At 45.2% G+C, this 12,206-nt stretch overlaps 1 protein-coding gene across 1 annotated transcript in view; it reads left to right on the top strand.

The window, feature by feature from the left end:
- Positions 1–1,853: 1,853 nt before the first annotated feature.
- Positions 1,854–12,206, top strand: part of LOC311248108 (cGMP-dependent protein kinase 1-like) — a gene marked incomplete at both ends in the record, with an annotated part of 81,384 nt that continues 71,031 nt past the window's right edge. The window contains 4 exons of the mRNA XM_084339058.1: positions 1,854–1,901; positions 7,063–7,157; positions 9,623–9,688; positions 9,843–9,917. Of these exons, the coding sequence (XP_084195184.1) occupies positions 1,854–1,901; positions 7,063–7,157; positions 9,623–9,688; positions 9,843–9,917 (284 nt within the window). The remainder of the gene's footprint in view (positions 1,902–7,062; positions 7,158–9,622; positions 9,689–9,842; positions 9,918–12,206) is intronic.

Here is a 12,206-nt window from a genome sequence, read left to right as displayed (position 1 = left end):
GCATTCTCAGTGGTGTCAGTGGACTCATCCACAGCAATGTAAATGCACTGTGAATTTTTTTTATTCTATCACAAAGCTGTTTAATCAAATCATCAGCCAGTATTTCAGTTATTCTGGTTGCTGTGCTATCTGAGGAGGATTTGCTTTTGTTTGCCTTCAAACATGGTCTCCATCACTTCAGTCATACATTATTCTATTATGTATGCATCAGAGAATGGCTTCTTGTGTTTAGCCAACACCCATGCCACTGAGTGAGGACTTGGTTACTTTTTCTCATTGTGACATAGCTTTAACAATAATTCTGCTTGCAGGTTGATATGATGATTTCATTCCATTTATTTTTGTGGTTCTTAGCACTGAATTTTGACGAAAGGCTGCATCAAAATAACTGTGTTTTGTTTCGTAGTGGCGTTTCAAATTGCCACTCTTCACAAGAGCTACCATTTCTTGGCATATTAGGCACATTGGTTTGGTGCTGGGAGGATGCACGCATATGTTTCAGTCCATTCAGCATGAGCATGTGTGACGGATCATACTGGGTCTGCGTTGTGTTTGATGTTAAATGAGAATGTCCCGAGGGGGAGTCAAACAGGGGGCTCCCACGTCCGCGGGCGACGACACAGGCCGCTGCACTAAGAAGTGAATTCACTCCTAACTATGCGTCTGTTAACCCTGTTATGGGGAAGTGAGTTTAATTTACCAGCCCGCACTGCCACAGTCACTCGTCAACACACCTGTTTCCGTGACTGTGGACATACCCACGGGCTTCCCCGTTACACATGCCATATTTTTATACTAACTGCCTGCTGGCGAAACTAGGCTACTAGCTACATTTATTTCACGGAGATACTGTAAAACTGGGAACGAGTTTACTAGCTACAGTACCTGCAGATTAGACTACCAGTAGATGCGCTGTCAACTCTCGCTCTGACTTGGATCCGCTGAAAGAGACAACACTCATTCCGTGAAAACCCGCCCTACTCTGCTCTGATTCGCAGACTGTGGGTGGGGGGGAGAAACGCTGACGGGATGCTGAATGTGATTGGACCAGAGTAGACAGACACAGACAGGCAGAGCACTGCTTGCAGAGGAGACAGCGGAGAATTTCGAGAATGCCTGCCATACGCACTGGATATATTTCCCTTCCACTTGGTATCACTCCGAAATCACGTTTCAACCAAGTCACTAACGTAACGTTGCTGTCATGAGCCTGCGCTATGGTAGCCTACAAGTGATCAAATAAATAAAACATCCAACTCACACAACGACTCGGCAACAAGTTGCGCACGGGCTGCACTAACACTAAACTTTGATGTCAAGTAGGGGGCCGCAAAATATCATCCAGCGGGCCGCAATTGGCCCGCGGGCCGCGAGTTTGAGACCCCTGGTTCATAGTGTCAATTGACAATGACAATGGACAGATAGCAATAATATAAAGTATAGATTTAGCTCTACAAACAGCCTCACGCACAATGAAAGGTTGTTAAGATAAGCTGGCCGTATAGAGTGAGATTAGACGGATCCCAGTGGCCGCGAAAGTGTTAATAAACACTTCTAGCCAGGACATATAAGACATATATGTATCATGTTTATTATTTTTTTCTGGGTTTGCATGCGGATTAAGGGAGATGCGTGTGAGCATGTGTGTGCAACTCGGTTGGGAGTGTGTGTACAGCAGAGCCCCACTCGCTTCAGACAGATAGAGAGAGCACAGCATATGTAAAGCTGCAAAAGCCCGATCAAGCTCAATAGCTGTACATGTCATTGTTGTTGTGATGTTTTCACACGCGGGGTAAGGGAGAGGTGGGCTATCGCGTCATCGGTTCAGGAGAAGATGTGTATCGCCTGTAAAGATGGGGGGCGTCTTCAGGCGTCTTCTGAATTGCGCACTCTGGGAGCTGGTATCAGAAAGTACCGTCTTCAGGCTGCCAGAACGCAGTTCCGTGTGGCAGAAAGGTGCAAACGATCAAATACTTTGCCTAAAACGACCAAAATCGTTTTAGTCTGGACATGGCCTAAATCTGAGTCCTCACCCTAGCCTCCCTAAATCCTCATCCTAGCCTTCCTAAATCCTCATAACCTTCCTAAGTCCTCGTCCTAGCCTTCCTAAATCCTCATCCTAGCCTTCCTAAGTCCTCATCCTAGTCTTCCTAAATCCTCATCCTAGTCTTCCTAAATCCTCATCCTAGTCTTCCTAAATCCTCATCCTAGTCTTCCTAAATCCTCATCCTAGTCTTCCTAAGTCCTCATCCTAGTCTTCCTAAATCCTCATCCTAGTCTTCCTAAGTGCTCATCCTAGCTGGTCATCATCTCTGGCCTGTACTACTAAACACAAATGCACACACACACACACACACACACACACACACACACACACACACACACACACACACACACACACACACACACACACACACACACACACACACACACACACACACACACACATGAATGCCATTACAAGCTATTACAATACCCCCTTTGTGTGCCAGTGTAATTGAAGTGGATCAATCCAAATACAATGTGTTTTCCGTGCTCTAGCCACACAAGATGATTGCTGCCTATTTGCAATTATAGACGGTGGGCCGAAGGTCTCTAGAGGCTTCCGTTAATGAAATGATTGATCTGGTTTTACAGAGTATATGTTATTGTAATATGAACTACATAATATACTATAATAACACATTTCCGTGTGTTGGCAACGGTTTTTGGGTCATATCTTTATGAAAATGAATGTGTTGATAAGATAAAAACGACCTACGTTTGTGAAAAGGGGCGTTGCTGCGGAACCAATCAAAACGCGTTACAACGTCAGGTGACTTGATTTCTCCCAATGACATTCTTCAAGCCCTGGAACCAGGAAGTAAATATTGCTACTCGTCTGTTGACAAGACTGGATAGCTCTGCATTCGGTAAGCTCTCAATTAATTACTATTACTATTGAAATGCATTTTTACTTAACTTTACAGCATTATTCAAACGTGATAGGAAGTTATGAGTCATCAGCAGTTTATATGCAGTCCGTTTTGACGTCCGATTACACATTGGAAAATGTTGTAGCCAGCTCACAAAGACTAACGTTACGTTAGCATTTTAACTTTCTCAGATAGCAATCTAACATTACGTTAGTGTAAATCAAACAACTCTAACCCAATACTAATAATAGTAACTTGTTTCACATTCTTGCTGTGTGTTACACTATGGTAATAGCGGTCTGTGTTGTTGCCTGTGACGTTAGAAATTTGACGTTGTCACAACCGTTACATATGTACAAAATATACTGTCTCATAAATATACTCTTCCAATATAACAATTAACAATAGTTTGATATTGGATGGTCCCTGTGCTGTTGTTTACTGTCTATCTGTATGTCATGTATGTAATATGTTATGATGAATTGAAAATAGGGGACCCTGATGTAAACAAGATGAAAGTCTTTCTCTGGTCTGCATCCCATTAACAATTGTGTGTATTGAGCTGTACTGTACTGTACCCATTCTGCAATCTGTTAATAACGTTTTCAATCAATCAATCAATCAATCAACATTTATAACACAATAACAAGTGTGAAAATAACATGTTATTTATTTTAACAGTAACATGTATTACAAAAACATATTCCCTGTTGTCCCAAATTACTGCTCCTTAATGATGATGATTCTTTAGCTTTAAGTATTGTTCAGAGACGATTTTGGCTGGCAGGAAGTACTGCTGAAAAAAAAATTGGTGCTTTGATGGCAAGCTCCACATTCTCTGCCCTTTAATCACTGGAAACAGTTATTAGCTGATGTTGTAACAATGGAGCTTTCTACAGCTAGATTAAATGGTGCAAACTATCAAACAATAGATAGCTGGAACCAACAATGTGCATTGTATGCCTGTACCTGTGCCTATCTTCCAAAAAAGAAATAAAATATATGAAAAAAAGAAGAAAAAAACTCCAGTGAAAACTTAGGATACAGTGTTCTGACAGTCCAAACACAGACACATGTCTGTACATGGTAGGTTGTTTGATTTGCATGTGCATCGCCCCTTCATGCATTGTGTTTTTTTGCAGGAGCAGTATACAAGTTCCAGGATTGCGACTGGGGCTGGAGGAAGTGACATCCAGTCAATCTCGAAGAAATCTCTGGACTGCTGATCACCACATGGGAACTGTATTGAGAGACATGAGCACAGTGAAGCAATAGTCGGGTGTCTGCTTCCTCCTGTATTGAGAACAGTGTTTGTAGTGGTAACACCTCCACCCCTGTGCCATCAGGGACTTCAACTGTGGCGGGTGGATTTACTGATCCCTCGAGAAAGTGCATTAACTTGGCTTTATCAGTTTTCACCATAGAGCCATCCATGTTCGCTATGGCTGCAGGGAAGGGTCCCAGACTGTAGACTAACATTTCCCCGATGTCAATCTTCCTGACTGTTCCCACCACTATAAGCCTGGCGAAGAGGTCTCGGTCTGCTTTCAGGGCCATCTCCTTGCCTCTCACCTTGGTAACACTTGATGTTGCTGTGTCCTTGAAGGTTTTGAGTTTCATCTTTTTTACAGGAGCATGGAAGTCCACCTCATCTGTTAGGAGACGTTGTTTAAAGAAATCGCCAAATGCCTTCTCACTGTACTAGTTACACATTACACACATACAAATGACAATAACACTATGTAACAACCATCAAATGCACTCACAGCACACACATCCACACGCACACACTCACTTTAAACAAACAACTCACTGCAGCACCCACTTTAGAACACCTAAACACACTTTATATTTATTGGCAAAGAATTTGCACTACAACCCATACCTCATTACACCTTACTGTAAATTGTACCTCATCCCATTTCTGCATTGTACTGTATAGTATATTGTATTGTAACTCAGTTACTTTTCTACTCTGCATTGTACATTGTATGTATATATTGAACACTTGTCTACGTACTTGACTTCAATTTTATACTTATCTATTTTTATCTAGCACAATCTCTGGAGCAAAACAGAAAGAAGCATTTTATATAAAAGTATTCTGTACTTCTGTATGACAACTAATAAAGAAACTTGAACATCAAAAAATCAACATTCTGTTCTCTATGCCAGGCTAGATCTGACCTTGACTCATGTTACAGGATTAATACACACTTTATACACAAATTGCATATAGCATTCTCTTTGGTAGCATTCATTCTGTGTTTATTGTGTCATACTGGGGAATAATATTAATATTATTATGTCCTATTGGGGACATAATTTTAAATTCTGAGCAATTCAATCGTTTTTTTTATAGACGTCTGACATTGATTGAAAACGGTTAACAGATTGCAGAATGGGTACAATACAGTACAGCTCAATACACACAATTGTTAAGGGGATGCAGACCAGAGAGAGACCAACAAAGTGAGGTATGTAATACATTTCGAATCAAATTGTGGTCGGTTAGATCTAACGTTAATATCACGTTATCCATCTAATGGATAGCAAGCTCACCTGACGTCGGTATGGCTTGCGAAATACAATCTTATAGTAAGAAACAAAACACAAGTTGAACATAGTTTTGAACGTTTTATTACAATAGTATTTAGGTCGGACCGTCGGATAGATAGCGTTAATATCACGTTAACCATCTAAAGCTCATCTGTGACATCGTTATGGTTAATACAGTGCGAAATACAATCTTATATAGTAACAAAACAATACACAAATTGAACATAGTTTTGAACGTTTTATTACAATAGTATTTACTGTCTCATGTTGTGTATAATCAGCTAGCGTTCCAGTCAGATCCATTCTCCGTTGTTCTTGTTGACAATTTTGGGGTCCCGAAATCCCGTTTCTGTATCCTGATTGGTTTATCAGCTAGAGGTGTCCAAAGATATGCATGAGCAAACATTTAATTTAAATGTAAGATTACGAACACCGATGACCAACAGACGGCTGGCCAACAAACGTATTTTGACTCAACATAATAACTAGATATCACACACAAAGAATTGTGTAGTCTGCCAACATGGATCAATCAAGTTCACTTTAGACAGACTCGGCCTCCCATCTATTAGTGATTAAGACAGTTGTAGGGGGGAGCCAGACTGGCAGTGGTGAATACTTAATAATATCTAACAAAGTCACATGTTGTATTGATAAATAACAATGTTTCCCCCAAACCTCCATACACAGACTCTAGCTTAGTGTGCGTCTCACAGAGTATTCCTTCTTAGTCTTCCTTCTTAGTCTTAGTCTTCCTTCTTAGTCTTAGTCTTCCTTCTTAGTCTTCCTTCTTAGTCTTAGTCTTCCTTCTTAGTCTTAGTCCCAGACTGTCTGACCCCTACAGGTTAAGGTCACCAGGCTGTCTGACCCCTACAGGTTAAGGTCTTATTGCCAGGCTGTCTGACCCCTACAGGTTAAGGTCACCAGGCTGTCTGACCCCTACAGGTTAAGGTCTTATTCCCAGGCTGTCTGACCCCTACAGGTTAAGGTCACCAGGCTGTCTGACCCCTACAGGTTAAGGTCACCAGGCTGTCTGACCCCTACAGGTTAAGGTCTTATTGCCAGGCTGTCTGACCCCTACAGGTTAAGGTCACCAGGCTGTCTGACCCCTACAGGTTAAGGTCTTATTGCCAGGCTGTCTGACCCCTACAGGTTAAGGTCTTATTGCCAGACTGTCTGACCCCTACAGGTTAAGGTCTTATTGCCAGGCTGTCTGACCCCTACAGGTTAAGGTCACCAGGCTGTCTGACCCCTACAGGTTAAGGTCTTATTCCCAGGCTGTCTGACCCCTACAGGTTAAGGTCTTATTGCCAGGCTGTCTGACCCCTACAGGTTAAGGTCACCAGGCTGTCTGACCCCTACAGGTTAAGGTCTTATTCCCAGGCTGTCTGACCCCTACAGGTTAAGGTCTTATTCCCAGGCTGTCTGACCCCTACAGGTTAAGGTCACCAGGCTGTCTGACCCCTACAGGTTAAGGTCTTATTCCCAGGCTGTCTGACCCCTACAGGTTAAGGTCTTATTCCCAGGCTGTCTGACCCCTACAGGTTAAGGTCTTATTCCCAGGCTGTCTGACCCTTGACCCCTACAGGTTAAGGTCACCCATCAGAACTCGGCGACTGAGGAGCCAGTGTTCCTCAACACTCTGTCTAGAGGAGACTGGTTTGGAGAGCAGGCTCTAACAGGGTACACACACACACACACACACACACACGCACGCACGCACGCACGCACGCACGCACGCACGCACGCACGCACGCACGCACGCACACCCACACACACACACACACACGCACGCACGCACGCACGCACGCACGCACGCACGCACGCACGCACGCACGCACGCACGCACGCACGCACGCACGCACGCACGCACGCACGCACGCACGCACACACACACACACACACACACACACACACACACACACACACACACACACACACACACACACACACACACACACACACACACGGATAATCTTCACATAAATATATTATGGGCCTCAGCAGAGCTTGCACATAGACACACACGCACACAAACACACAAACACACACACACGTTTTGCCTCCACGAGCACATTCTCAATCACTACATTACTTAAAGGGAAAATCCATCCTAAAACAGAATTTGCGCACATTGTTTGCCTGTGACTTCAGTTCAATCACATATACTGCCTGTGAATGTAACATTTACATTTACATTTAGTCATTTAGCTGACACTTTTATCCAAAGCGACTTACAAGTTCTGTACGACAAGTCATCAGGAAGGGCACAACTCTATCAGCTGAGTAACAATGTTCAGTGTAGGTTAGTTTATTAGGACAAGTGCATGATGACAGGAAGGTTAGTTAGGGTTAGATTATTTTAATTTTTAAATTTCAGATAACGGTTGAAGAAGTGCGTATTTAGTCGACGGCGAAAGATTGGACGGGTTTCGGCTGTCCTAACTGGGGTGGGTAGTTCGTTCCACCATTGTGGGGCAAGGACTGAGAAAAGGCAGGTTCTCCTTGATGACCCTCCCGCAGCTCGGATAGGAGTGGGTCTGAGGCGGCCAGAAGATGCAGAGCGTAGGGGTCTTGAGGGTGTGTAGTTAGAGACCATTGACCGGAGGTAGGTGGGAGCGGTTCCCTTTGCCGCACGGTATGCTAGGTCGAGGGCCTTGAAGCGGATACGTGCGGCAATGGGGAGCCAGTGCAGGTCCCTAAGAAGTGGGGTGACATGGGCCGACTTCGGTAGGTTTGAGATCAGGCGGGCCGCTGCGTTCTGAATGAGTTGAAGAGGCTTGGTGGCAGTGGCCGGGAGGCCAGCGAGCAGTGTGTTGCAGTAGTCGAGGCGGGAGATGACTGTTGATTGGACGAGGAGTTGGGTGGCTTATTTTGTCAGGAAGGGGCCGATCCTTCTGACGTTGCTCAGGAGGAATCTGCAGGTTCTGGTTGTCGCTGCGATGTGAGCAGTAACAAGAGCAGTAACGAGTGTTCCCTGAAGCCGGAGAGGAAACCAGCGGCACCCATCAGCAGACGCAGAGCTGCAGACACACATGTATCTGGGCTGTTTTCACTCCTATGAGCTTTACTTCATGGAAGAGCTTGAAGTTGGGAAAGCGTGGCCCATAATAATCCCTGTAAACCACGCTGGACGCTGCTCAGTGTGAGTGAGACGCCCCCTGCAGGACTAACTGTTGTAATGACATGAGGCTGCGGACACGTCCAGAAGCAGGTCAGAGGCTTTTGGTGTAAAGTGTTGTTGCATTATGATCAGAGGCAAGGATATCAAAGACACCCCACCACCACTATCACTACTACTACTACACAGATACACACAGATACACGAACAGAGATAGACAGAGAGAGACACACACACACAGATAGACAGAGACATGCACACACACACACCCAGCGACAGGTAGACAGAGACAGACACATACACGCACAGGCATAGACACACACACAGAAAGCAAATCGCAATCAGGGAATAACATATTTCAAATTCTGTTTGAAGCTTGATGTTTGCTTTAAGGCCAAGCAATCATCTCCAGACCAGTACAAACTAATTTAATTTTCATATCTAAGCGCGGATCTGATTAATCATTCTTCGCCCTCTCCCTGTCTCTCTGTCCCCCTCTCTCCCTGTCTCTATGTCTCTGTCTCCCTGGCTCTCTGTCTCTCTGTCTCCCTGGCTCTCTGTCTCTCTGTCTCTCTGTCTCCCTGTCTCTCTGTCTCTCTGTCTCCCTGTCTCTCTGTCTCTATGTCTCTCTGTCTCCCTGGCTCTCTGTCTCCCTGTCTCTCTGTCTCTCTGTCTCTCTGTCTCCCTGGCTCTCTGTCTCTATGTCTCTCTGTCTCTCTGTCTCCCTGGCTCTCTGTCTCTATGTCTCTCTGTCTCCCTGGCTCTCTGTCTCTCTGTCTCCCTGGCTCTCTGTCTCTCTGTCTCCCTGGCTCTCTGTCTCTCTGTCTCCCTGTCTCTCTGTCTCCCTGTCTCTCTGTGTCTCTCTGTCTCCCTGTCTCTCTGTCTCCCTGTCTCTCTGTCTCTCTGTCTCCCTGTCTCTCTGTCTCCCTGTCTCTCTGTGTCTCTCTGTCTCCCTGTCTCTCTGTCTCCCTGTCTCTCTGTCTCTCTGTCTCCCTGTCTCCCTGTCTCTCTGTCTCTCCCCCCCCAGTGAGGATGTCCGTACAGCCAGTGTCACAGCCTTGGGAGATGTCACCTGTCTGGTCATTGACAGAGAGTGAGCGACTGACTTTGTTCATTTCAGTAACCTTTATGATATGATGGTTTCAAAACACACAAAGCACTTGCCGCCTGCACTGTTACACATTGCTATAGGTTGATTGTTGATGTTTTTTGAGACGGTTCTATGTGTTCATGCATGTGTGACCCAGGTCCTTCAAGCAGCTGATAGGGGGCCTGGATGAGGTCAGTGACAAGCAGTACGACAGTGACGAGCTCAAGGCCAAGTGAGTCCATCCACACACGTTTCAGTGGCATTGCGTTGCTATGGGAGTTTATTTTCTCAGTCATTGATATTAGCAAACACTACAACAGGAAATACATGTTGACCTCTTCACCCCCTATACCAGTGTTTCTCAAAGTGGGGGGCGCGCCCCCCAGGGGGGGCGCAGAGGCATGACAGGGGGAGCCTTGAGATGTATTTAAAAAATTTAAATAAAAAATGCGATTCCAGAAAATTATCACTAAAGTGCTATCTGTTGCAGCTGCACTGTTCTCCATGAAAATACCATTTCTTAAAATCTGAAAATCATTATTTAATAAAACCAAGTTACTCTGGTTAAAAAAAACCTTTACAGACAACATTGAGACAAAGCTTCCTGACACATCTCCATCCAAACTCTTGGAAGAACTCTTTGAAATCTCATCTGATACCACCTAGAGAGCTAGTTTCAGAGTGTGGTGCTGAGTACCAAGTATCTCATCTCATGGCCCACCAAGTATCTCATGATGCAGCAGTTAAGGTGTTGATACCATTCAGCACCACATACAGTATCTGTGTGAAGCTGGCTTTTCATCCATGACAGCTCTGAAAACAAAATATAGGGCCAATTTGAAAGGTCACGATATTGGTGTTATTTCAATCAATTTAAACATGGCCCATTTCATGACTATTTTGTTTGAGAAGCACTGCCCTATACCAATGTCAGGGCCCTCAGATATGCTGATACGGGTCTCCTAACCACCCGTAGGCCCAACTTCAAGTCCGGGGGGGGGGGGGGGGGGGGGGGCGTGCTTTTGCTGTCACAGTCCCTGACCTCTGGAACAGCATCCCCATGTCCATCAAATCTGCCCCCCCCTCCATCGAGTCCTTTAAATCTAAACTAAAAACCCACCTATACTCCCTGGCCTTCCCCGACTCACTCTGACTCTTGCCTTGTTTGTTTTGACGTGTTGTTCTGTTTCTTTGTTTGTCTGTTCGTTGTTTATTTTTCCCAGTCTATTTATACTTTAGGAGTACTTTTTGCTACACTACCCACTGTGGAGCACTTTGGTTGACAAGTGTCATGTTTAAATGTGCTATACAAATACATTTGAATGGGCGGCGGCTGGGTGGCGCAGCGGACATTGCACTTGTCACCAACGCATGAGACACCGGGTTCAACTCCGGCTGTCGGCGTTGCCTCCGGCTTGGGCCGGCCGTCATACTAACTCAATTGGCAGAGTTAGCGGGTGGAAGTCGATGGGTGGTAATCTGGACGTTGTGGACAGCGACTCCTACAGGTCGGTTGGGGGACGCCTGCACAGCAGAGACAGGAAATGGCGGGGGTAGTGTGAGCCTCCCACACGTTACACCTCGCCAATGAGAGTCCGCGCTGGCAGGTGAAAAGATGTGACAGGCTGCCTCCTCGTGTATCGGAGGGGACACGTGATGCAAGGCTTCTATCCTCCCTACAACTGGCCAGTGGGGGGCATATGCGAGGAACGTTCAAGACAGGGGAGGGGAGAATTGGCACAGCGGGTAATTGGGATGGGAGAAAAATAGAAAAAGAGGAGAAAAAGTGGATAAAAAAAACAAATACATTTGATTGATTGATTGATTGATTGATTGATTGATTGATATGTGATCTTTTGCATTATGAAACATTGTATCAGTTTGATATGTTTGGCATTGACAACTCTGTTTAAAACTATGAATAAAACTTAATAAAACATTTCCCAGAGACACATGGCTATTATCCAGTTTGCTTGATCTAGCTGAAGACCCCGCCCCCAAACAGAGGGTGTTCAGCAGTTCTGTCTCAATTAAGATATCTGCTGGGGCTGAGCAGTTAATCACACTATGCCAGGTTAATTTTTCAAGCACAACATGCAGATTTGCAGTTTTGCCTTATTTGAATCGAACTCTATAAGCTTAGTACACACGTCACAAAGTGCACGATGCAACACACCGAGTGAGAGAGAGAGACAGAGAGAGACCGAGAGAGCGCGAGAGAGAGCGCGCAAGAGAGAGAGCGAGAGAGAGAGAGCGAGAGAGAGAGAGCGCGAGAGAGAGTGCGAGAGAGAGAGCGCGAGAGAGAGAGAGAGAGAGAGAGAGAGAGAGAGAGAGATAGAGAGAGAGAGAGAGAGAGAGAGAGAGAGAGAGAGAGAGATCCATGGCGGGAACAGAATAGATTGCATTAAAAACTCACCCTAACGCAGAATCAGGTCCAAGAGGAAGGAGACGACCGTGGAGATGACAAAGTTCACCAGTCCCATGATATTGTCCCCCCCGTTCGGATGAACTTGGGAGTCTG

Source organism: Notolepis coatsorum (genome assembly GCF_963971535.1).
Source record: "Notolepis coatsorum genome assembly, contig: SCAFFOLD_241, whole genome shotgun sequence".
In the NCBI taxonomy this organism is placed as follows: domain Eukaryota; kingdom Metazoa; phylum Chordata; class Actinopteri; order Aulopiformes; family Paralepididae; genus Notolepis; species Notolepis coatsorum.
Note: the sequence above shows the minus strand (reverse complement) of the source record. Positions and strands in the feature narration are given on the sequence as shown.